The sequence below is a fragment of the Pseudorasbora parva genome, chromosome 10 (assembly GCF_024679245.1).
Source record: "Pseudorasbora parva isolate DD20220531a chromosome 10, ASM2467924v1, whole genome shotgun sequence".
NCBI lineage: Eukaryota > Metazoa > Chordata > Actinopteri > Cypriniformes > Gobionidae > Pseudorasbora > Pseudorasbora parva.
This window is the reverse complement of record NC_090181.1, coordinates 4,696,419-4,724,318: the sequence shown is the minus strand read 5'-3', so window position 1 is coordinate 4,724,318 and position 27,900 is coordinate 4,696,419. Positions and strand designations below refer to the sequence as shown.

The window sequence follows — 27,900 nt, the reverse complement described above, 5'->3', positions numbered from 1 at the left end:
ACTGACCACTGCAGACCGGGAACAGCCCACAAGAGCTGCAGTTCTGGAGATGCTCTGACCCAGTCGTCTAGCCGTCACAATTTGGCCTTTGTCAAACTCGCTCAAATCCTTACGCTTGCCCATTTTTCCTGCTTCTAACACATCAACTTTGAGGACAAAATGTTCACTTGCTGCCTAATTTATCCCACCCACTAACAGGAGCCGTGATGAAGAGATCATCAGTGTTATTCACTTCACCTGTCATAATGTTATGCCTGATCGGTGTGTGTATGTATATATATATATATATATATATATATATATATATATATATATATATATATATATATATATATATGTGTGTATGTGTGTGTGTGTGTGTATATATGTGTGTATATGTATATGTGTGTGTGAATATACACATTTTATGTAAACACATACTTTCATGTTAGATGCGTTTCATCGTTATGACAGCTCTAATAAGTATATTTTATAATTAGTATATTAATACACTAATATATTAATTCTAAACTGAAAAGTATAATTAATAAACTTTTTTGTGCTGTTTGTATTTATTCAATTTATAAGGATGGGATGTTGCTTTTGAAGGCAGCTGCCTATGTAGGAGGTAGACAGCAAGGAAGTGCACTTGTTTTTGGAACAGAGCCTTTGAGTTTTCTTATTTTTATTCTATGGAAAAAAAAAACCTCCATAACGTTCTCCAGCTTTCATTACCATAGCAACAATAACTCCCGAGATGCAGTCCGACGCTGCAGTCGAGCCAGTTTATTTATATCTCCCAGAGCACAAGGCTCCACGGGCAAACTGGAGATCAGGTCACTGGATGATAATACGCGGGAGGCCGTTAGCCTTTGACAGGTGATTGATTAGGCACATTGAGTCCAGAGGGGCCAGTGATGGCGATAGATGAGGGTGATCTTCGGGCTCTTTAGCTTGCAGTTCTAGCATGACACGCCGCTGTCATACAGATTACCGACTCTATTTTCTCAGTCCAATCTCAAAGACAGGCGGTGGACATTCGAACGCCCACGCCAGGCACACGAGACACTGATATTTGCATAGTATTGATTGTAGATTTGGAGGAACAATTGTGTTGTAAACACGAGAATGGTCTGCGGTGGCAGGATTACATTGTGTCCGAGCGGCATTCATTGTCCGATTGTCAATAATGGCTGACTCGGTGTGCTTGTTTTTATATTTGAAATGGTTGTTTCTTTTCTTTAAAAAAATACCCCCAGATTAAAGGTGGTTTGCTGGGACCAGTTGCATAAACTATCATCTATACATATGAAATAACAGTGACATTTGTTCGCACTCTGGAGCCTTGAATAATAGTCAAATAAATCTAGGGTTTTGAAATGGCACCTTTTGACAAAAAGTAAAAAAAGTTTGCATATGTTTTTAAATGCTGATATTTATATGGCCAAAAAGTGAGATGAAATTATGATGCTTGTAATGTAAATCAATGAGATCTTTATAGCAGTATAACAGATACTGACGTAAAATGCATATCAATATCAGTTGTTGCTCCATATCTGCTAATACGGTGCATCTGGAAAGTATTTGCCTTTTATGTTACAGCCTTATTCCAAAACGGATTTATGTAATATTTTTTCCCTCAATTCTACAAACAATACCTCATAATGAAAATGTGGAATAATTTTGTTTGAAATCTTTGCAAATGTATTAAAAAAGAGAAAAAAATCACATGCAAGTAATCACAGCCATTGCTCAATACTTTGTTGAAGCACCTTTGGCACCAATACAGCCTCAAGTCTTTTTTGTGCTTGATGCTACAAGCTTGGCACACCTATTTTTGGGAAGTTTCTCCCATTCTTCTTTGCAGGACGTCTCAAGCTCCATCAGGTTCCGGTCCTTTTTTTGTCCGATCTCTCCAGAGATTTTAAGTCTGGGCTCTAGTTGGGCCACTTCACAGAGTTGTCCCGTAGCCACTCTTTTGTTATCTTGGCTGTGTGCTTACGGTCGTTGTCCTGTTGGAAGATAAATCTTCACCCCTGTCTGAGGTCCAGAGCGCTCTGGAGCAGGTTTTCATCAAGGATGTCTTTGTACATTGCTGCATTCATCTCTTCCTCAATCCTGACTAGTCTCACAGTTCCTGCCGCTGAAAAACATCCCCACAACATGATGCTGCCACCACCATGCTTAACTGTAGGGATGGTATTTTCCAGGTGATGAGCGAGCCTGGTTTCCTCCAGACATGATGCTTGCCATTCAGGCCAAAGAGTTCATCAGACCAGAGAATTTTGTTTCTTGTGATCTGAGTGTCCTTCAGGTGCCTTTTGGCAAACTCGAATCAGGCTGTCATGTGCCGTCTGGCCACTCTCCTATAAAGGCCTGATTGGAGAAGTGTTGCATAGATGGTTGTTCTTCTGGAAGGTTCTCCTCTCTCTCCACAGAGAAATGCTGAAGCTCTGTCAGAGTGACCATCGGGTTCTTGGTCACCTCCCTGACTAAGGCCCTTCTCCTCCGATTGCTCAGTTTGGCCGGATGGACAGCTTTAGGAAGGGTCCTGATGGTTCCAAACGTCTTCCATTTATGGATGATGGAGGCCACTGTGCTCAATGTGACCTTTAATGCTTCATACATTTTTCTGTACCCTTCCCCGGATCTGTGCCTCTATAGAATCCTGTCTCATCATGGCTTGGTTTGTGCTCTGAAATGCACTGCTAACTGTGGGACCTTTATGTAGACTGTGTCCCCGACTAAGGATTTACACATTCGAATCAGAATTTTCGAATCTCTCTATGGTCGACCGATAGTCGAATCATCTATGTGTGTGTAAACCATACAACATAAAAAATAAACGGTATAAACGGGTTGGGAAGGGCAGGACACTAGTCAGCAGGAGGCTAAGACTATTTTTATTTTACTTTACACACGGCACACAGCCACCACTTTTAATAAAGTGATCAAATCTATACACTACACATTCGTAAATGAACCGTTCTCTCATCACATTTAAAAGCTGCGATCGAAACACAGGACATCACACAAATATATAAAAGGACATTTTAAATAAATAAATATACCTAAAAAAATACCTGCCTAGAGAGGAAAAGAACACTTTGAGTGCGTTTATACGCACGTTCTTAAGCCGATTGTGCCTAAAGGCCCGGGTCGCACACCGGACTGAAGCTCAGCACCGTGTCTCAGGATCTCACACCAGGCAGATGTGAAAATTATATACGCGCGAGCTCAATTTTGAATCGACTTCTGACAGAAGAGCTGCACGATGAGTGTATCTTGTAGCACAGGGTGAAATCAGTATGTACATTCACGATTTGAGGGAAATATACATTTAATCGCCGCGGACAGGCGTTGAATGCCGCCGTCGGTGTAGGCCTATATGTGTTCGAATTTTAAAGGCGCGGCGCATCCGGTGCGAAGCTCAGTGCCCTTAAAGGGGAGTTCCGCGACACGTCTTTATAACACTAATATTGAGCACCCCCATATTGCCAAAATGGTATAATCCTTGTTTCATAACACCCGTGAAGATTCGACCATGAGATCAGTGGTCGAATCCGTCCTGCATATCGATGCATCGAAACTTCGACTATTATGGGTCACCCCTAAAATAGACAGGTGTGTGCCTTTCCAAATCATGTCCAGTCAGCTGAATTTACCACAGATGGATTCCAATCAAGTTGTAGAAACACCTCAATGATCATCAGTGGAAACAGAATACACCTGAGCTCATTTTTAAGTGTCATGGCAAAGGCTGTGAATACTTATGTACATGATGTTTTTTTTAATTATTTTTTTAATTATTTATTATTATTATTATTATTAATAATTTGTACAAATTTCAAACAAACATCTTTCACATTGTCATTATGAGGTATTGTTTGTAGAATTAAGGGGGAAAAATTAAAAATGTAATGCATTTTGGAATAATGCTGTAACATAACTAAATGTGGCAAAAGTGAAGCGCTATGAATACTTTCCGGATGCACTGTAATATGTCTCAGTAAGATGATATTTAAATGCTTAGTTTTATGATCAAAGCTCTGTAGTTTTAAAACACATAATGCACTGCAATACAATGGTGAAATAAATTAAACTTTTGAGGAAAATAAAACTTTCCTCAAATGCCTGAAAATCATATTTGAGAGTTAAATGATCTATAAATAATCAAGTACTGTAAACTGAAAATGCTTCAGTCCAGTAAGTGTTCATCTTGAAATATTACTAAAATATCAAAATTATTCTTATGTTTACTTGATAAAATTCAGTGCAGATTTCACAGCAAAAAGATACATCAATCACAGGCTGCAGGACGTTTGTACAATTTTAACTTGATAAAAAAAAGTGTAAACTACCAATCAGACAACAGAGGGACTGTGTAGTAGGTTGTGTGTAACAGAGTTTTTAGCCAAGTTTTGGTCATGTTGCTTATTTAAAGACCTTAGAAATTTGTGGATCATATATAATACAGTAGGTTAATGCTGGTTTCGACAACCATTTTGGTTAAATTTGAGAATGAAGTTTTCAAGTCTTAACATAATGGCTCCTGTTCTTCCAGTCTGACTAAACCAGTGTAAAAACCCTCTAAAGTCTTCATTTAGACCTGTCTGAACATCTTGGTGGCTGGTTAAATCCAGAAAACCCCCTTAGGATGCAGGACTGTGACAACAGATACAATCTACATTCTTATCTCGTTCCTGTTCTTTCATTCTCCATTTAACTCGACAAGACAATTGCTGAATTTCGGCAGTGTGCTGTAATTGTAGTCTTTAAAAGCCATTGGACTCCCCTCTCGAGACAGCGAGGTGGTTTGTGTTATTTCGATGTGCAAATCAAAGGCTGTTTGCTTAGGAGTGACGGTGGCGATCCCGAGCGCTTAACTCTGAAACATTTCATCGAGCCTGTGCGCTGCCTTCCAGCCGTAAAAAGGGCCACGGTTAATTACCTTTGGAGCTCTGCAAAGAATGAGCTTAATTAATGTAAACTGCTGATGAGAATTAGTCTCAGGGGACACTCGTCCCCCAGTGTCTTCCCTTCAACCGCGAGTGCTGTTTAGGGAACACTGATCTTCCGGCTCCAGTTTAATTTGAAGTCTGTTTGCAGTTGCACTGCTAATTTACTCGATGAGACAAGTTGTTACTTCAGGTGCGAAAGAGAGTGATAATTTTCTGAGGCGAAATAACCTCTGTTGCATGCAGATATAGGGGAATACAACACAATGCAGTTTATTTTGTCACTTTGCTGCCATTTTGATCCTGCTATAAAATTACAGTACCATTTAAAAGCCTTTTCCGTATTAAAGTGAGAGAAACTGTTCCAAAACGATTACATTTCATATACACTATATTGCCTAAAGTATTGGGACATCCATTCAATCACTGAGTTCAGGTGTTCAATCACTTCATGGCCACAGTCATGCAGACGCTTCTACACACATTAGTGAAAGAATGGGTCGCTCTCAGGAGCTCAGTGAACTCAAGCGTGGGGCCGTGATAGGCTGACACCTGTGCAATAAGTCCATTCATGAAATTTCCTCACTACTAAATATTCCACGCTCAACTATTAGTGGGATTATAACAAAGTGGAAGCATTTGGGAAAAACAGCAACTCAGCCATGAAGTGTTAGGCGCATGCTGAGGGTCACAGTGCGCAGAAGTCGCCAACTTTCTGCAGAGTCAGTAGCTCCAGACATCCAAACTTCTGTGGCCTTCAGATGAGCTCAAGAACAGCGTAGAGAGCTTCATGGAACGGGTTTCCATGGCCGAGCAGCATATCCAAGCCTTACATCACCAAGAGCAATGCAAAGTGTGGGATGCAGTGGAGTAAAGCAGCCGCCACTGGACTCTAGAGCAGTGAGACGTGTTCTCTGAGTGACCAATCACACTTCTGTCTGGTGATCTGATGGACGAGTCTGGGTTTGGCAGTTGCCAGGAGAACGGTACTTGACTGATGGCATTGTGCCAATTGTAACGTTTGGTGGAGGGTTGAGTATGGTGTGGGGTTGTTTTTCCGGGGTCGGGCTTGGCCACTTAAATCTGTACCAAGACATTTTGGACAATTTCATGCTCTCAACGTTGTGGGAACAGTTTGGGGACGGCCCCTTCCTGTTCTAACATGACTGCGCTCCAGTGCACAAAGCGTCGGTCCATAAAGACATGGATGAGGAGTTTGGTGTGGAGGAACTTGACTGGCCTGCACAGAGTCCTGAGCTCAACCCGATAGAACAGCTTTGGGATGAATTAGAGCGGAGACTGAGAGCCAGGCCTTCTCGTCCAACATCAGTGCCTGACCTCACGAATGAGCTTCTAGAAGAATGGGCAAAAATCCCCATAAACACACTCCTAAACCTTGAGGAAAGCCTTCCCAGAAGAGCTGAAGCTGTTAGAGCTGCAAAGGGTGGGCCGACTCCATATTAAACCCTACGGATTAACAATGGGATGGCATTAAAGTTCATGTGTATGTAAAGGCAGGTGTCCTAACATTTTTGGCAATGTAGTGTATATGTTAGTTTGAACATTCTATCCATCAAAGAAACATAATATATATCATAACTGTTTCTTGAGCATCAAATCATTATATGAGAATGATTTCTGAAGGATCATGTGACACTGAAGACTGGAGCAGCAATGATGCTGAAAATTCAGCTTTGCATCGCAGGAATAAATTACAATTACAAAAAAACTTTATTTTAAATTGCATATCACAAATATGAATTGCATGCACCTCTTTTTTTCTAACGTACTGTGTTATTTGTGCAACAGGGCAGATCTCAGTCGAGGGCTTCTCCAGGTATCTGATCAGTCAAGAAAACAACGTCATTCCTGCAGAAAAACTGGACCAGAGTGAAGACATGACCTACCCGCTGTCCCAGTACTTCATCAACTCCTCCCATAACACCTACCTCACAGGTACCACCATACTCCTCACAAACAGATACCGCAAGAATCAATACCGACACAATTTATAAAAGCAGAACATTTGAAACACATACATTTCAAAGCAGTGCTGTCTTGTAAGCTTTATTATAATAATTCCACATTTCCCAATGTTTTGCATGAATTATAACATTTACATTAAAGCCTACTTACGGTAAAGTGCATTACATCACGTAAAAGCCAATTATCAGGAGAGAGAGCCGAGAACACGCCGCATGCTCAGATAGGCCTAAAAAAACAAGAAATAAATTATAAATGCAATTACAGTGAATGTACTGCTAATGTACTGATCTAAAACACAGCAGGTCGTGCAGAGCTGCTGAAGAACTGAAATACATGTTCTTAAAGCGACTGCTGGACCTGAAATGAAGCGTCTGTATTCATTTATTAATACTTTTTTTTCTCTTGAAAGTTCTGGAGGAGAATTCTGTCAAGGTCAAAAAAGTACAAAAACAGCATGAAAGCATCATAATGCAGTTCAATTTAAAAATATGCAAGCTGTAGAATTATTGTTGTTAGCATTTGTTAACTGTAAATAAAATATAATACATACAAATTTGTATAAAAATGTGTAAATTGTAAATATACAGTACATTAGACTAAATATAATAACATTAAATAAATACATACATTTTAAGTTGTAAATATGTATATATACATATATTTTATTTATTACAATTTAAAACCTAAATTTCTTCTAAGTCAGCAATTAAAAACTTAATTGCACTGTAATTAAGTTCATATAGTATATATACTATATGAACTTAATAAACATTCCTGGTTTTATAACGTATTTAATAATAAAATCATTGGCTACAAATATGAGTATGAGTATATAAATATATGAGAATTTATTCATTGCAATTTTTTATTTTCATTTATCATTTAATATTTTAAATTTAATTTAATTAATCAAGTCAGCGTTCTTGCCGTGTGTGTGTGTGTGTGTGTGTGTGTGTGTGTGTGTGTGTGTGTGTGTGTGTGTGTGTGTGTGTGTGTGTGTGTGTGTGTGTGTGTGTGTGTGTGTTTAAATAATGTAGTGTACAGTATAAAAATCATTCCGTCTATGTAAAGTCAACATAAAGATATAAAAACAAAAACTGTGTGTGTGTGCGTGTTTGTGTGTGTGTGTGTGTGTGTGAGAGAGAGAGAGAGTGTGTGTGAGTGAGAGAGTGTGTGTGTGTGTGTGTGTGTGAGAGAGAGAGAGAGAACACGTGTGTGTTTTAAATCATGTAAATTGAACATAAATATATGAAAACAAAAACCTTTGTGTGTGTGTGTGGTCAGCGGGTCAGCTCGCGGGTAACTCGTCAGTGGAGATGTATCGGCAGACGCTGCTGTCCGGTTGCCGCTGTGTGGAGCTGGACTGCTGGAAGGGCCGTACGGCGGAGGAGGAGCCCGTCATCACACACGGCTTCACCATGACCTCAGAAATCTCCTTCAAGGTGACCGTGGCCCACCGTCACACACACACACACACACACACACACACACACCCGTCATCACACACAGCTTCACCATGACCTCAGAAATCTCCTTCAAGGTGACCGCGGCCCACCGTCACACACACACCAGAGTCTGGGTCACTTTTGAGTTAGCTCAGGCTTTCATCAGGGCTTGCTGTTAAGTAGTGCTTAACTTACAAAGAATACTTGCTAAAAAATAACCAGAAAATGAAAACGTCTACTGAGTCATATTTTCACTAATGGATACACAGCCAAATACAAAATGTTTCTGTGGATTAGCTGCACCATAAGTGCTTGTTTCATTTTATTGAAGCTAATAATATATATAATATATATATATATAAATATAGAAAATAAGAAATAGAGTCAAATAAAATATTAAATTATATATATTTATAAAATATTATATATATTTTATACATTTCATATGACTCTATTTCTTATTTTATTTATTTATTTTATTTATTTCCTTTTTAGTTTTATTATATTATATTACTCTGTATTTTATATATGTATTTATTTGTGTGTGTTATATTTAATTCTATTTATATATATATATATATATATATATATATATATATATATATATATATATATATATATATACACATAATTTAAATAATTATTAATTTGTTGTTTTGTTGTATATACATATGTATGTATATAATTTTATATTTTATATATATATATATAATTATATTTTAAATTATATATAAGTGTAATAAAACAAAGCCTAATTCAAGTGCATTGTATTGAGTAACAAGTGAAATAGAAAGTACAATAATAATCATAGCATTCACTGTTGTAAATAACTGCAATAAAAATGTAGAATCAATGTAAATATAGCTATTGATGTCATGTGTAACTTCAGCTCAATCTGTTCTTGTTTTCAGGAAGTGATCGAAGCCATAGCGGAGTGTGCTTTTAAAACGTCTCCTTTCCCCGTCATCCTGTCCTTCGAGAATCACGTGGACTCGTAAGTCGTCAGATACTTCCGTCCCGGAGCGCCGCGGCTCCTGCAACTATGGCAACAGAGCGGAGCGATTAGAAACCGGCTCTGAAATGCATCATTTGTTTTCAGTCATCATTGTTCTCTTGAGATGTGGCGGCTTTATTTTCTGCATGAAATCAAAGAGGACATGATGTGGGAATTTCACCCCAGTCGCAGAAGGACGTGAATGAGATGCAATGTGAGAATGAGATGATGTGTGTTTTCTGACAGCTCTCATTGTGTGTTTGCATTGAATCACAGCCCCAAACAGCAGGCCAAAATGGCAGAGTACTGCAGATCGATATTCGGGGACGCACTTTTGACCGAGCCGCTTGAGAAATATCCTGTAAGTTTATCGCTCCCGCATCCTCTTTCTGCAGTCGCGTCCGTTCTCGTGACAGGTTGTGTTGTGTTTCAGCTCGAGTCGGGAGTTCCTCTGCCAAGCCCTCAAGAGCTCATGGGAAAGATCCTCATCAAGAACAAGAAATCCCATCCGAAACCATCCGACGGGAGCACGAAGAAGAAGCTGTCCGAGCAGGTGTCCAACACCAACAGCGACTCGTCCAGCGTGTTTGAGCCGTCGTCCCCCAGTGCTGGACCGCCAGGTATTAAAGCGCTCGTATTCTGGACTAGCCTGACAAGTCAGACCCACATGAAGATGTTTGGTCTGGAAACTCACCATTGGCAGCTCAATCTGAGGGGCGGATAAACGGTTGTCTTTCAAACTCCCTCTGCACGCGATAGGATAGCGCTACAACCAACCAGAGCAACGAAGGTGAAGTAGAGCTAGTTGACAGATTAAACTTTCGCCGTATCCGGTCGGCAAAACTCCGAACACATCTTCCCTTCTTAAAGGCCCTTTCACACTGGATGCGATTTTGACGTGCCAATAATTTGCGCAATGTTTTTTTTTTGATCAGCTGTTTGTGTAATGAGCGCTTCCACACCGAACGCGAATGTGTTGAGGCGGAAAAACGATTTATTTTTTTCGTTTCGATGTCGATTTTTTTTTTACTCTAGCGGCGACAAAAACGGCTTCAACCAATCACATACAAGGAAACAAAGGTGACGAAATGTCCAGTTGATGTCACGAGCTATTCAATCAACTTTAACCTTTGCCAGGCATGGCATTTCTCATGAGATTACAACTGTAAGCTGTACAGCTGCAGCTGTGTTTGCCCACTGTATGCTACAGACAGCAATAACTTAACTTATAAGTTAGTATAATAACTTATTACCTTTTATAAATAGTTGATTTTAAATAGTAGGCTATGTCTGTGGCACTGAAATGTTCACATTGTGACTCGACTGGAAACATCTGCTCGGATCGATTGAGTCCCTGAAGTGCGCGGTTTGTCTCTTCAGATCGTCAGATGCGCTGCCGTCTCTGGAGGAGATCCTCAAATTGTCCCACAGACTTTAGAAAGTAAGTGCTGAACCGGCCATGATAAAGTTTTAGCTCCTGTACAAGATTAGCATCCTCCCCTTCAGACTCTCTGTTCTATAAGACTGGCTGCACCCAAAACCTTCCTCTCGGTCCTTTAAATAAAATGAAAAGCTCGTCTTCACTGAATGATGAAGTGTCTGTGTTTTCTCAGCTGTCGCTGCGAAAGTTTTGGAATGTTGGAGCTCTGAAACGTCGCAAATTCGTGTCGCGGCTGATGTGAATGGTTTTGACGCGAAATATTCGCTTTTTCGTTACGTGTCCGGTGTGAAAGGACCTTAAGAATGACTTCAGTGCCGTTCTTTGTTCTTTTCTCAGAGAAAAGCTTAACTCCAAGTCTTCCAGAGTCGCGGTCAGAGCTGATTCGAAAGACCGCCATTCGCCAGTTTCTGTGTTTACTAGAAGCACGCAACTCTGCCATGTTAAGCCCCGCCCACCGACTCTATACACGATGTGATTGGCCCGACCCGAGTTTGGCGTTTACAGCTCAGAAGTGTATTGAGAGTTGCTAGACGACACTCGCGGCAGATTAGATTTGCTGCCGCTAGGGTGCGTCTAGATTTCTAGGCTAATTCTGGACCACTCTCCCTTGAAATCTAGCCTGATTAAAACCAGAGCATTCTCAGTAGTAACTGCGTTATGGTCTGGCAAAGCTTCATAGACAAATCGTTTCCAAAGGGGCGTCACCAGCGGACGATGACGTATGCAAAGCGACACATCTAAGACAGCAATTCTCTGTTTGTGATATTGAGGAAGATGTAGCAATGGCTTCTGGCGACTTTTGCCGTTGTTGTAAAAGAAATATAATAATAGCGGGTGTCCATCACCACTCCATCAACATTTCTGCACAACTTGGACACACGCTCATTTACAGAGGAACACACTACCTCTCTTCTGCTCACCACGACTGCATTTGTTTGATCAAAAATACAGCGATATCAGTAATAATGTGAAATATATTTAGGATTCAAAATAACTGATTCTGTGTGAATATACTTTAAAATATAATTTATTTGGAAAACCTAATAGCTTCTCAGACCAACTGAAACGTCTCGGATTGACGGTCGAACAGAAAACATTGAGCTCTGATCGCATTCGTCCCCGTTGTAAGGCATTTGTGTTGCGATTATAAACACGATTTGCAATATTTTGAAAATAAAATAATATCGAGGAGTCTTTGGAAAATTGTGTCTCACAAACTTTATTTAAAGTCATTTCAGATGCTTTAGAACATTTTCAGACTTGAGCATAGTTACGCTAGTTATTTATTTACAATTATTTACATTTTTTTACATGATTACCAGATTTAGTGTGAGGAAATAAGTACAGAAAGGCCAGATCCAGAGGTGTGTGTGTGTGTGTGTGTGTGTGTGTGTGTGTGTGTGTGTGTGTGTGTGTGTGTGTGTGTGTGTGTGTGTGTGTGTGTGTGTGTGTGTGTGTGTGTGTGTGTGTGTGTGTGTGAGCCTGTTTATGTGGTTTATGAGGACACAAATTTGTATAACTACATGGGTATTACACTGGTATTACACTATAAATGTGGTTTATGAGGACATATCAAATGTCCTCATAATTCAAATGGCCTTAAAAACATACTAAATGATGTTTTTTTGAGAAAGTAAAAATGCAGAATGTTTCCTGTGATGGGTAGGTTTAGGGGAAGGGGCAGTGTAAGGGGATAGGAAATACGGTTTGTACGGTATAAAAACCATTACGCCTATGGAGAGTCCCTGTAAACCACATAGACCAACATGTGTGTGTGTGTGTGTGTGTGTGTGTGTGTGTGTGTGTGTGTGTGTGTGTGTGTGTGTGATCACACTCCTCATCACAGCCGGTGTAATCCACATCTGGTAGCCGACTGTTGTGCCTTACTCGGATTTTAATAAAAAGAAAAAGTTTCAATCGCTCAAAAGAGGCGCTGATTTGGATAGCTGATTCGAACGAGTGATATTCCACAGCGGCATCCTGCTTCACCGTCACTGCGCTGCCGTCGACAGATTACAAATGGGTTTAAATGAGCTCTTTGCCAGACTACTTGAAGAGCAAATCTAAATTTGCCGGAAAGTGGTCTGGCTTTTCCCAGATTACTTGAAATCTGCATGTCCATTAAACTGTGGACATGCCTGTGTTATTATTCAGTGAAGCGAGCGTTGATGTTGACTGGTCAATGGGCTGCAAAACCGTCCCGTATGGACGCTGTGCGCTTCCCTGAAAGACTTTAAGAGCATTATGAAGAATGGAAACCTAGACTTCTCTAGTGTGTGATGATTTGATGAGATCTCAAATGGGCGGGACTTTCAAACAGACTGCCGATTATTTAAAAAAGTTAATGTACTTGACATGCAGGACATCGTTTATTATTATTGTAAATATGCTATGTAAAATATTCAAATTAAATGTGTAAATTAATAATAAAATATAATTGTATATTATTATATATACTATTATAGTATGATATTACTATAATACTATAATATACTATCATATTATGATATAGTATTATTTATGTTATTTTAAATTAAATTAAATTTCAAAAAATATGGCAAAAACTTAATATAAAAAAGGTATTCATTTCATCTATCTATCTATATAAAATTATATTAGAGATGTACTATTATTTATATATATATATATATATATATATATATATATATATATATATATAGTTATTTATTTTATATTTATAAAATAATTTAAAAATAAATTATAATTAGTAAATTGTTAATATGATTTTATTTTATTGTATAAATATATCTACACATATATACAGGTGCTAATCATATAATTAGAATATCATCAAAAAGTTGATTTATTTCACTTATTTCATTCAAAAAGTGAAACTTGTTTATTATATTCATTCATTACACATGTTTATTTCTTTTAATTCTGATGATTATAATGGACAATTAAGGAAAATCCCAAAAACAGTATCTTAAATTTTTTTAATATTGTAGACACCTGGTGCCACACTCTAATCATGCTACATTGTAAATATACAATATAAAAACAAAATTACATTTGTAAATTGTTAATGAACTATAGTTTTTTTTTTTTTAAATCATTTTATTATTTAAATATTTTCATATTAGTTAATAAAAGTATTATTATAATTTTCTATTTACATTTTATAAATATTTTTTTTCATTGTAAAAATATAATTAATATAATAATATAATAATAATAGTTTTGAGCTTGTTGTTTTGGTATATTCACTGTTGGATAATGGTTTGGTAGATGGTGGAAGTAAAATGATAACTTATCCATGTATATGCCATGTGACGCGTGTTATTAGAAAAACTCCTGGTCTCTGAAGTGAAATGAACCTGTTGATTTGTCACCTTTCGAGGCTCGCTTCTATCTTTAGTGGAAAGAAAGCGAGCACATAAGCGTCATGAGCTCGATTAGCGCTGGCGTGAGCCGTCTCTGTGCTCGGCTGCATGCGGAGAGTCGAGCGGCTGACATTTCAGACCCTCCGCAGGTCGGAGACGAGCGCGTTTAAGTCTGACGGAGCCCGTGATGGAGGCCAGAGGTTTGGAAAGGTTGGAAAGCAGATGTTGAACAGCTGGCTCTTCAGCGGGGTGCGCGTTCCTCCAGACCTCCACCTGCAGCTCCACTGAGCCCTGAACTCATGTCTGAGATCACGCTGACTTCAGCTCATTCATGCCCACACAGCTCATACATCAGCCACACACACACACACACACACACACGCTCATTTATAGAGGAACACACTACCTCGCTTCTGCTAACCACGGCTGCATTTGTTTGATCAAAAATACAGCGATATCAGTAATAATGTGAAATATTTTTAGGATTCAAAATAACTGTTTTTTGTGTGAATATACTTTAAAATATAATTTATTTATTTGATCAAATCTTTATATTTTCATCATTATTACTCCAGTCTTCAGTGTCACATGATCCTTCAGAAATCATTTATTGATGATTATTATTGGTGCTCAATTATTAATAAAATTTCATTTTATTTAAAAAATATATATTTTTAACTAAATTATTTATATTATTTATACTACATTAATAAATTAATAAAATATTATTTTATGATATATACCTTACTATTATTATTTATATTACATTCCTATATTATAAGTATACAATATAAGAAAAATGATAAAATTTGCAAACCGTTTATAAGCTACTATTGCTTATTTAGTATTTTAAATATTATTTATCATTAAACATTTTTTAATATTATTTATAAATAAATTAAATTCAGTTCATTTCAATTTAATAAAAGTAAATGGTTAATTGTGTGTGTGTGTGTGTGTGTGTGTGTGTGTGTGTGTGTGTGTGTGTGTGTGTGTGTGTGTGTGTGTGTGTGTGTGTGTGTGTGTGTGTGTGTGTGTGTGTGTGTGTGTGTGTGTGTGTGTGTGTGTGTGTGTGTGTGTGTGTGTGTGTGTGTGTGTAACAGAGGCCAGCTAGGAGTAGTTGCTGTGCGAGTAAACCTCACTCCTCTGACCTCAAGAGATGCTCTAGCGACTGACGCTAGAGGTTGCGGCCTGTGTGTGTGTTATATGTATAATATTTCTAAATTGTAATTATAATATAATATAAACTTTAAATATCTATTGTAACATTATAAAAGTCTATACTGTCACTTTTAATAAATTAAACGCATCATTGCTGAATAAACTTGGTAATTTCTGTTTTTTTGTATGAATCTATATATATATATATATATATATATATATACTGTATACATTTTGATTCGAATGGTGGTGTGTGTATTACACATCTCAACAATTATAATCATGATTGTTGAGCTTATATCAGATCCTCATCTGAGAATGATTAGTGAAGGATCATGTGACTCTGAAGACTGGAGTAATGATGATAAATTCAGCTTTGATCACAGGAATACATTACACTTTATTACATATTCACATAGAAAACAGCTGATTTACATTGTAATAATATTTCACAGTTTTGACTGTAGTTTTGATCAAATAAATGAGCCTGTATAAAGCAAACATTTGTCCAGCGTTGTGTAGTTCAGTTTTCAAACTGGGGTCCGGGGACCCTCAGGGCTCCTCCAGAAGGTCCCCAGAAAATTTCAGAGAATTAAAAGACTGCAAAAATTGAGTCTACCAAACAATCTAATGGTTTCATTTCGAATTGTTTATCTCCTTGTTTGCCGTATGCATACTTTCAAGATTTGTATATATTATTTAAGCTGCTTACATAGACCTACATTATGAAAGTTGCTTAAACAAGTAAATTTTCATTGAAAATGTTTTTCTTCAGGTTAATACATACAACATTAAGTATAGTCAATTTAAGTTTGGAAACAATATGAGTTTTTTTCGGAGACGCACGAGCATGAATGATCCTTTACACAGCAGGCGTGAAGCTCACACTCATTGATTAAGTCTGAGCACACACATCTGCTCTCCTCACCGCGGGAATAACGGGACGTCCGGCTCGGCTCATGTTGAGTGGATGGAGACGCGTCTGTTTTTGAAGAGGGATTTGACTGAAGTGTGACTGTGTTTTTGTCGTTCAGCGCCGGCAGAGGTGGAGGCTGAGGATGATGAGGATGAAGATGACGACGATGACGACTGTAAGAAGTCGATGGACGAGGTCAGCAAGAGTTCGTGTTTTATTGGCAGATGTGTAATAATGTGATAGTATTTATTAATGCTATAATTGCTTTTTTATTTCAGTTTTCATTTTAATTTAAGTTTTAGTCATTTTATGTGCTTGACATATTTCTATATAGCTATATAGCTTTTAGATTTATTTTTATTTCAGTTTTTGTAATTTTAGGATTTCAACGTAAAAGGATTTCAGTAAGTTGCAAAAGGCAACATTTCTATTTTAATTTTTTAATATATATATTTATATATAGCTTCAAAGTATTTTTATTAATTTAAAAATATATATATTTTTGTAATTGTATTACTTAAACTTATTTCAGTCCGTTACCATGGCAATGCTTCTAATTTCTATTTATTTATTAATTTCAGTTTGTTGCAAAGGCAACATATGTATATATATCATTTGTTATAGTTATTTTTTGTACTTAAATTTATTTCAATTAGTTGCCATGCAATGTTTCTAATTTCTTTTTAAAATATTTCTATATAGCTTGAATGCATTTTTATTATTTAACTTTTTTATTTATTTTAGTACTTAAACTTATTTCAATTAGTTGCCAAGGCTATGTTTCTAATTTATATTTTTAATATTCTATTTTTGTGTTGTTGTTTTTTTTCCATATATTTCTGCATGGCTTTATTTTTTATTCCAGATTTAGTTTTAGTAATTTGTTGTGCTTTTGTCTTTTTTTTTTATTATTATTATTATTTTTTTTTACATATTTCTATATAGCTTAAATACATTATTATTTGAGTTTTATTTTTATTTCTGTATGGCTTTGTTTTTATTTAAATGAACTTTATTTATATTTCAATTAGTATTCAAACATTTGTAATTTGTTCTAAGCTGTTTTCTCATTTCTAGTTCATTTCTAATATAAGTTTTTCCTAATAATTATATTTTATTTCAGCTGTATTGAAATGACAGAAAAGGCTATTTTTAGTTCTAGTTAACATTAACTTTGATTTTGAGGTGATGAACAGAAGCTGATTTCTGTGAATGAAATGATTTTAACTCTCTCGTGTCAGTTCCAGGTACATTGCCACCAGTATATTACAGAAATGAGCATTTTTCTCAATGGCTTGTGAAAGGAGGATCTTAACCTTGATGTGATGGTGTGTGTTGTGTGTTTTTAGGGTACAGCAGGATCTGAAGCCTTCGCCACTGAAGAAATGTCCACGCTGGTCAATTACATCCAGCCAACGAAGTTCCACTCCTTCGAGGTTTCCAAGAGTAAGTCCAGTCCGCCTGCATGTGGTAAGGTGTGTGTGTGTGTGTGCGCTGTGAAGATCTGGCTCAAACCCCATGTGTCCGCTTTCAGAAACCAAACGCAGTTATCAGATGTCATCGTTTGTGGAGACCAAAGCCCTGGAGCAGCTCACCAAGACCCCCGTGGAGTTCGTGGAGCATCCTTTACCCTGAACTCCAGGATGAGTTTGTGTTGTTTCTGCAGCCACGTCACACATAACCCCACAGATCTGATCAGACACATGACAGGAAACCAGGACAAGTGCATCTATTATTCATGCCATAACTTATGACCCAAATAATCCCAGCTGTCAGGAACATCACAGCACTGTATTTCAGCTCATCTGAAGCGTCTCATAGGTTTGTGTGAAGAACGAACCGCACATATTCAGAATCGACAGCATTAGATCGTTCTCATGACTGATCGGGACTCGGCAGGTTTGAACGCGTGAAAGAGGGAATTAGATTCGAGAGCTATGATGCACTTTTATAAAATACTTTTTTTCAATTTTCTTTTTTTACTGGGTGCATGTCACAAAACCTGCCAACACGCTGAAAAATGCTGGGTTAAAGCAACCCAAGTTGGGTTGAAAATGGACAAACCCAATGAGTGGGTTGTTTTAAGCAAATATGTAACCCAACCGCTGGGTTAAAACAACCCAATTGCTGGGTTTGTCCATTTTCAACCCAACTTGGGTTGTTTTAACCCAGCATTTTTTTTGAGTGAATACATGTCTGGGTCTCATTTTACCATAAACACAAATAAAAAAATCAATAAATAAGAAATTTACCATTTGGATTAAGCTAGACAAAGCCTATTTTTAGAGACTTTTTAATATATATATATATATAGCTTTAATATTTAATAGAGCATAAATTAATATTTGACATGTTAATATATAGGTTTAGTGTATTATTGTTATTTCAGCAATTTTAGGACTTTTAGCAAAGGCAACATTTCTAAAGTTTATTCCCCCCTAATTTTTCAAACATATTTTTCTTTATACTGTAGCTTTAATGTATTTTTATATTTTATTTTATTTTTAGTACGTATATCTTATAAATATACTGTAAATATAATCCAGATGTGCTTATTTCTCATGCAAAATCACACAGCAAAAACGCCAAAGGAGTCTTTATGACAAATGTAATTTCTTGAATATTTCGCATATTTTCATTATTTTACTCCGGCATGTTTTGTCAGATTCAGCGTGTTTAAGGGCTGCATGTTCTGGTGATTTATCAGTGGCGTTCATCACGTCAGTCCCTTAACTGTGTACATGTAGATACAACAAGTTTCAGCTCAGCCGAATCTATCCTAAAGGAACCCGGGTGGATTCCTCCAACTACATGCCGCAGGTCTTCTGGAACGCCGGCTGTCAGCTGGTCGCACTCAACTTCCAGACGATCGGTGAGCAGATGAACGCTTATTAAAACACCACTTCACTGTGAGAAGGAATGTCAACTGCGATTTCGCTTCATATCTGTTTTTTTTGACTCTGCTCTCTCAGATCTGTCCATGCAGCTGAACCTCGGCATGTACGAGTACAACGGGAAGAGCGGCTACAGACTCAAACCAGAGTTCATGAGGCGACCGGACAAGCACTTTGACCCCTTCACAGAGAGCACAGTGGATGGGATCGTAGCCAATACCTTATCAGTGAAGGTCAGACTTACTAGACATATGGATTTTAACTGGAACATCAGACTGCTGCCAAGACCTTAACCGCTTTATGTACAAAGATCATCGATGGCCCCAGATTACTGTTCAACATTCACTGCAGGTTAAAAACATCACACTCTTACTTGATCGTCAGAAAGATTAAAGACTCCAGCTTCGATATTTGACTACTGTTAAAGGGATAGTTCACTTTAAAATGAAAAGTCATCCTTTACTCACCCTCAAGTTGTTTCAAACCTGTATGAATTTCTTTCTTCAACTGAACACAAGGGAAGATATTTTGAAGAATTTCATTAACCAAACAGTTAAAAAAGTAGGAAAAAAAAATACTATGGAAGTCAATGGCCCCGGTTAACTGTTTGGTTGGAGTAAAGGATGACAGATTTTTCATTTTAAAGTTAAATATCCCTTTAATGATAAAACTAGGTTGCAGTGACATTAATTTCTTAATTTATGTCTGGAGTGCAAAATATAACATGTAAACATATAAGTACATATATTCGTCTGCTCCGGTTTATTTTTGTTGCACTAAACAGCGTACGTTAGGGCTCTTAGTCCAAAAGTGTGCATATGTGGAGAAATATTGATTTATTCTCACATTTTCTAAATATTTTATCATACATAATATCATTTCTTTTCATTTCCCAATGAATTATGCAATCCGAAGAGCTGCTTATCAGTCATCTCTAAAAACTCACATGACATAGTTGTAGAAAATGTTTATATAAATTCATAGTTTTAGAGATAACATCCTCAGATTTGAAACAAAGCATAAGCAGGCTTGTGGCTTCAGCTTCACTGTGTTTCTAAGTTTCTACAACACAGATAAATCATATTTTTATACATTTAAAGCTACACTGTGTAACTTTTTTAGTTTATTCTTAGCTAAAAACACTTAGTTATTTCAAAAAATATATGTGCTCATTAATTTATATTTACTTCTTCCAAGTTATAAAGTATTCTCATAAGTTTATAATATGCCGTTGAAAATACATACGGGTGAGGGGTCGAATGCCGGTCACCATGTTGCTCCTCCATCTTGAAAGTACATTAGCCAAAGAGGGACATACCCGTAAATTCAAGCTTCGCCTTTCGCGTTTTAACACTCGATGGCACCGTGTCGAATGTGAGGAGGGGGATTGCCATGTTAATCTTGGACTAAATCGGCCACCGTAGGAGTTAAAACGAAATCAGAATTGAGAGGAACAGAAACTATTATTCACTGGATGGTCATAAACCTTTACACCGCTAGATGGGGGATAATATCACACAGTGTTGCTTTAAAAAATACTTGTATTTTTGTTTTTATGTTTGAGCTTATTTACCTCCGTATTAATAACAGTCTGAGTAATTATGAGTCTTGAACTGTAAACTCTCAAGTGTGTTGGCTTTCCAAATATGTGTTGGTTATGTGTCTATTCAGAACGTTTTATGTTGGGTGTGTCATTTATGTCCCCCTTGCCAAAATGGGGGGTAAGGGGTAAAGCACTTTTATTTGATGTATTTAGTGTAAATATATATGCTGCGTTTTGAGTTGTTTTTGTGCAGACAAATCTCCATTTCTCTTCCACTAGATCATATCAGGACAGTTTCTGACTGACAAGAAGGTGGGCGTTTATGTGGAGATTGACATGTTTGGACTTCCAGTTGACACGAGACGAAAAGCTTTCAAGACAAAAACATCCCAAAGCAACGCCATCAACCCTGTGTGGGACGAGGAGCCCATCGTCTTCAAAAAAGTATGTGATGTTTCTGGAATCCTGTTGTTATCATCAGATGGCTGCACTGCAGGAAATAAATAACTGTGTTGTTTATCCGTCAGGTTGTGTTGCCTACCCTCGCTTCCCTGAGGATAGCCGTGTTTGAGGAGGGCGGGAAGTTCATCGGTCACCGGATCATTCCCGTCTCAGCCATTCGTCCAGGTGAGACTCTCTGTCATGTTTATTAAAGTGCCCCTATTATTCTATTTTAATGGTCCTAATTTTGTTTTGAGGTCTCCTATACTAGTTTTACATGCATCCAAGGTCAAACAATAATTGCCTCATAATATCCATTGCAGCATCAGCACTTTTCTCAGTGTCTGAAACAGTTCATTCGAAGATTCAGTCACTCTAAACCCCGCCTTTCTGAGAGCCTGCTCTGATTGGTCAGATGGCCCAGTCTTCCGTGATTGGTCGACCGCTTACAGCACATGTCAGAAACCAAACATCCATTACCATAACTGAGATTCAGATATGTACGGAAGGGCCCGACTTTATATTAGGTGGACTTAAGTACTATGTACTTACATAAAAAAATAAGTACAATGTACTTACTGTGTTCAAATTGTATCGCAAAGCACTTTTGCTGATATTGAGGTGGGATACGGGTAGAGTTAGGGACAGATGTGGTGATCAGTGTTGGGAGTAACGCATTACAAAAGTAATACATTACAGTAACTTATTATTGTTTGCTGTATGTAATGAATTTTACTCTGTACATTTTCAGTAACGCTTGCATTAAGTAAAAAACCCGTAAAAATAAATAAATAATGAAAAAGGAAAAGGAAAAAAATACAGCTATACATTAACGAATGAAAAATGCAAGTTATTACCTGTTCTTGGTCATTCAATAGCCGTGTGTGGTGTCCAGGTTAGTAAATAAAGACTAAATGACAGCTTCTGATATATTTGTATTGCGATTTACTTCATTCATCTCCCTCTTGCTGGTGTACATTTGTATTGTGTGACATAGTCCAGTGAAGATGTGCGTGTTTAGTGTGGATTTTATAGAAGTGTACAAAGATTTTACCGCAGGCATGATTTCAGCCTGTGTGCTCGCGCTGGCCAGTGGAAAAGTGGCTGAAGAAGGTTTAAAGGCTCTGTCGTTTCAAAGAAAAGCTCAACGGCAAGCGCGTCAAAGAACGGACGAGAGACGAGGCGCGCGCTGCTGAGCCAAACTAAAGGATAAACAACACTTAATGGGTGAAGATGACAGAAGAAGACTACTGCACACCGTGACACCGTCGTTTTGATTTCTTATAGTAATAAAGTAATTTAGTTCAGTTAGAGAACAGGCTGTTCAAATAAAAACTGAAGGTGTCTGCTAAGCATGATCCGAACGTGTCGCAGTACAAACGTAGCAGGATTCAGATCTTGAGCTGACAGACAAGATGATCGCAGAAGATTTGGTTTTAAAGTGAAATGTAAAAGTGCCTATTAAAGGGAGTTTGTCATTTTGTTGTGTTTTTCATTAAAAATAATAGGCTAATTCTAAACCAAAACTAAAATCTGCTTGGCCGCACAGAGCGTGCATTTACTGACGAGCTGTCATTCACGGTGTGCGCGCACTGGCGCGTTTTCAGTTCATATGGAAGTGTAACTTTCATAGGAATTCATACAAAGCACTCGCTTTGCATCCGCTCCATTATTAATGCCTGAGCGGCGGTGCGCATGTTCCTTTCAGTTAGATAGAATTAGTGATTTAAAAGTCCAGATACCGTTATTACCGGTGTTGTCACATCACACTTTGATTAACTGATGGGAAAATGTCCACACCGTCACATCCCTACTGTACATTCGCGAGATGGATGCGCATTGCTTAGAGTTTATCACAGATAAGGACAAGAACGTAGGCTAGTCAAATGCAATCTAATGCAACCTTTGTCTAAAACCGAATAACTCGGTTGTCGCAATAAATAACTTATTGTTGCAACAATAAGAAAAGAACAAATGTGCATATTGTCATAACATAGAGTTTACACACAGTTCTGTTGTGTCTATGAACAGACCTAAGCTATTCCCAGATATTGCCAGATAATCTTTACCTCTACAATACTTATAACAGAATTGGATCGTTTGTGATTCTGTCTGTCATGATTTCTTGCAGTGTCTTGAGCATTCACTTTGCCAATTCTCTATTCTCTATAGCCCACAGTCATTATGCTTCATCATATCGCCTTCTACTGGATGTAAAATTCTCTCTGGTAGCCTACATCTTAGAATGTTAAGAGCTACTTCTGTAGTTATTTTGGTGAAAGACTCAAAAGTAATACAGTAGTAATGTAACACATTACAATTCTGAGACAGTAATATTGTAATGTAAAGAATTACTTTTAAATAGCAGTAATATATAATCTATAATACAGTTTGGAAGTAACTTGCACAACACTGGTGGTGATATGGGTAAGTTTATGGGTAGAGTTAGGTGTAAGGGATGTGCCAACTGTATAATTACAAATGTAACTACAGAAATGTATTACAGACGTAATTACATGCAGGTATTTTTTAAAATGTACAATGTAAAAACATGTATGTACATAATAAATGCATTGTATTAAATGATTAATTACAATGTTGGTACATAGTAGTTAAGGCCACCTAATATAAAGTGGGTCCGAAGTGTGTTTTCATGGCAGATGTTTAATGATTCTTTAGTGATCGTCAAACTCGACAAGGTGCACTTTTAATTCAAGTTGCACTTTTTCGTTATGCAAAAATGCTGGATATAACTGTTTTGGGGTTCTTATCATGATATTCTTAGCACCGTATTACAGCACCACTAAAAAGACCTTGGCAAGTAATATATATATATATATATAGTGGCAGAGGGAGCAATGACAGATGTGGCGTTTATTAACATAAATAAATATAAAAATGTTCACAAAATAAAGGGAATAAAGTGTCAAACTAACATCAGTGTGCATGCACAGGGAGAGAGACTGGTCTCCTGAGGAGAGGCGCGCTCGGCAGTTAACAGCGTTGGTGATGAGGCTTCATTATCTTCAGGTGTTCCTCATCACTCGCCGCCAGTTCTTGATATTTTTTAGCGCCTCTCTCTCTCTCTCTCTCTCTCTCTCTCTCTCTCTCTCTCTCTCTCTCTCTCTCTCTCTCTCTCTCTCTCTCACAGTCAGAAACCTGGCGAAGGGCGACAATTTCAGAGACGGGGTGGCGCTGATAACAAGGGAAAGGCAGCCATTCCGTTACAACATATATATATATATATATATATATATATATATATATATATATATATATATACGCTTTTGAGCGTGCACGAGAGACCATTAAACTTGGTGTATAACGAAAATGCACAGTGAGCCCCACCTATTGTGCCATCAGCCCATTTTGTGGTGTGGTTTCTCCACCACCACAGAGGAAGCGTTTAATTGGACATTAGGCCTAGATATTAGAGGCACTACCCTAGCAGACTTCAAGCCTTGAAATATGACGTACTGCCCTAAGGAAAGCCACATTATGATCACTTTTTGTACAGTACCAGTCTTTTTTTATACACCCTTGAACATGGCAAATAGGACAATGCACAGTGAGCCCCATCTATTGCGCCATCATCAGCCCATTTTATGTCATGGTTTCTCCACTGCCACAGAGGAAGTGTTTAATTGGACATTAGGCCTAGATATTAGATGCACTACCCTAAGGAAAGCCAAATTTTGAGCAAATACTGGATTCTAAACAACAAAGAAATGCCACAATTTATCCAGACCTTGAAGCAGATATGTGGGAGAAAAAGCAGAAACACCTTTAACATGCCACTCACAAATAAAAGGGAATTTTTCATGCCATTAGTGCTTGGATAACACGCCTACGTCTCCTTGGATTATATATAATGGCTAGTGCGGTGGCTGAGATATATGCTAACCTACTAACATCCGTCGCCATGATGATTGGAATGACTTATAGCGAGAGGAAAAATTACATTTTAGTCACATAACATCGGTTGATGGAAACGCCGTCATTTCACATCGTCATAGGAAATAATGTAACAGTTTTGTGCAACTCTGTAATGGAAAACCTTTTGATCTTGGATACTTTGCAGAGCTTTAACATTCACAAACAGCTTTATTACACACTGTTTGAAAAAACGTAATATACTTCTAGACTAATTCCAGTTTGGGATGTGCTGTCATGTGTGACCCTATATCATAAAACCCGTCATAAGGGTACATTTTTTGAAATTGAGATTTATACACCATACACTATTGATGTATGGTCTGTTAGGATAGGACACTATTTGGCTGAGATACAACGATTTGAAAATCTGGAATCTGAGGTTACAAAAAAATCTAATATTGAGAAAATCTCCTTTAAAGTTGTCCAGATGAAGTACTTAGCAATGCATATTACTAATAATAATACATTTCTGATATAGTTACTATGTGAAATTTACTAAATATCTTCATGGAACATGATCTTAATATCCTAATGATTTTTGGCATAAAAGAAAAATGGATAATTTTGACCCATTCAATGTAATGTTGGCTATTGCCACAAATATACCCGTGAGACACACGACTGGTTTTGTGCTCCAGGGTCACATTTGTGTATTTTATAAACCATTATCTCATCATTGTTTTTGCATACTGAAATGTGATTGGTCTCTTCTTTCCTGCATTTATTTAGTGACCTTTACAAAAATGGTGTTGAGTTTGAGTGTTATAATGGCAGCAAATGGCATTTATGATGTGGCATTTCACTTAAACAGTTTAAACTAGCGTTTCTCAACACAATACTCAATATATATATTGAATATTGTGTTGAGAAACGTTAGTTTATAATATATATATACTGTTACTGAGATTTGTTCAGTATTTCTGTTTTTTATTTTATTTAATTAACCACAAATGTTAATTTTTAAGAATTGTATATTTTCCATTGAATACAATAGTAGTTGAAGGAAAACTAGAAATATTAATTCAATATTCATTGTATTAAACCATATTTTTCTCATATTTTAACAGGTTATCGTTACATCGGTTTGAGAAATGAAAAGAATCAAGCTCTAACTCTTCCTGCTATATTCGTGTATATCGAGGTGAAAGATTACGTACCAGATACATTCGCTGGTAAGAAATTATTACTATAAAGCACCCATCTGAAACTATTTTAGGATCTGCTAAAAGCACCATAGTACTAATGTGGTGTCCATATGAATACAATGGTAAATATGAGTGAATCTCACAAGCTGCTTTTGATCATAATCAAAAAATTATACTTTGCATAAAGAAAATGGACCATCAAGCTTCTTTGCATTATTTACAACATGTGACAAATATATTCGACTTAGCAGTACCGTGGTATATATCGGAGTACAGTGGTATTGTCGTCTGATAACCTTCAGTGCTTTTTGTGAGGAGCTTCATCTCAGCGGTAATTTTTTCAAACACTCATGGTCTTCATTTGCATATGATACGATGAGATAGGGGATTATGGGACAGATTCGTGTCTCCACTACTCAGAAATGCTCCTGTCGGTGTTGTGATTCAGTTAAAAGGTGTTACATCGCAGAGGAACAGCAACACTGGCCTTCTCAGCAGCATTTCACATGTTTGTTTCAACTCATGATGGACACAAATAATGATGGGACAATCTTAAGAGACAAGATTTTTTCCTTTTTTTAACTAAAGGAAAAATTCCCTTATTAAAGCCACATAAAAACAGTGACCTAGCAAATATACATTTACACTATATTGCCAAAAGTAGTGGGGCACCCCTCCTAATCACTGAGTTCAGGTGTTCAATCCCTTCATGGCCACAGGTGTATAAATCAAGCACTAGTCCTGCAGACGCTTCTACACACATTAGTGAAAGAATGGGTCGCTCTCAGGAGCTCAGTGAACTCAAGCGTGGTACCGTGATAGGTTGACACCATAGACTGTAAAAAAAACATGGACGTCGCCTGAGCCATTCTGAAGCGTAAAGTAGAGACGAGCTGGCCGTTACCATCTTAGCAGCGCGTCATTGAATGTCACTCCTGGATAACAGAAAATAGGCAAAGAGGCCGGATGTGGACGGCAGATAAATGGCAATCCACCTGTCACTCAAAGTAACCACGCCCTTAATTATGCAGAACTTTAATAATAATAATAATTAATAGTTCATTACATTTATATAGCGCTTTTCTAGGCACTCAAAGCGCATTTACATATAGAATTGGGACTCTCCTTAACCACCACTATTGTGCAGCATCCACCAGCGCATGATGAGGGTCACAGTGCACAGAAGTCGCCAACTTTCTGCAGAGTCAGTAGCTCCAGACCTCCAAACTTCTGTGGCCTTCAGATGAGCTCAAGAACAGTGTGTAGAGAGCTTCATGGAATGGGTTTCCATGGCCGAGCAGCTCATCCAAGCCTTACATCACCAAGAGCAATGCAAAGCGTGGGATGCAGTGGAGTAAAGCAGCCGCCACTGGACTCTAGAGCAGTGAGACGTGTTCTCTGAGTGACCAAACACACTTCTCTGTCTGGTGATCCGATGGACGAGTCTGGGTTTGGCGTTTGCCAGGAGAACGGTACTTGCCTGACTGCACTGTGCCAAGTGTACAGTTTGGTGGAGGGGGGATTATGGTGTGGGGTTGTTTTTCAGGGGCTGGGCTTGGCCACTTAGTTCCAGTGAAAGGAACTCTTTATGCTTCAGCATACCAAGACATTTTGGACAATTTTGTGGGAACAGTTTGGAGATGGCCGCTTCCTGTTCCAACAAGACAGCACTATTTTTGTTTCTTAATAAGTTGATGTTGAAATCAAAATGATTTTG

General features: G+C 37.7%; 1 protein-coding gene across 3 annotated transcripts in view; it reads left to right on the top strand.

Moving 5' to 3' along the window:
* The window catches only part of plcb1 (phospholipase C beta 1), a 102,806-nt gene that overhangs the window by 47,269 nt on the left and 27,637 nt on the right, over window positions 1–27,900 (top strand). For all 3 annotated transcript variants that reach the window (XR_010907995.1, XM_067454921.1, XM_067454922.1), the window contains exons 10-22: window positions 6,747–6,893; window positions 8,208–8,365; window positions 9,280–9,362; window positions 9,639–9,723; window positions 9,796–9,982; window positions 16,343–16,419; window positions 17,574–17,670; window positions 17,759–17,843; window positions 18,972–19,096; window positions 19,197–19,351; window positions 20,941–21,105; window positions 21,189–21,288; window positions 26,106–26,210. Coding sequence is in view for 2 of the 3 variants with exons in the window: in XM_067454921.1 (XP_067311022.1) it covers window positions 6,747–6,893; window positions 8,208–8,365; window positions 9,280–9,362; window positions 9,639–9,723; window positions 9,796–9,982; window positions 16,343–16,419; window positions 17,574–17,670; window positions 17,759–17,843; window positions 18,972–19,096; window positions 19,197–19,351; window positions 20,941–21,105; window positions 21,189–21,288; window positions 26,106–26,210 (1,569 nt within the window). In the remaining variant the exon portion in view is untranslated. The remainder of the gene's footprint in view (window positions 1–6,746; window positions 6,894–8,207; window positions 8,366–9,279; window positions 9,363–9,638; window positions 9,724–9,795; window positions 9,983–16,342; window positions 16,420–17,573; window positions 17,671–17,758; window positions 17,844–18,971; window positions 19,097–19,196; window positions 19,352–20,940; window positions 21,106–21,188; window positions 21,289–26,105; window positions 26,211–27,900) is intronic.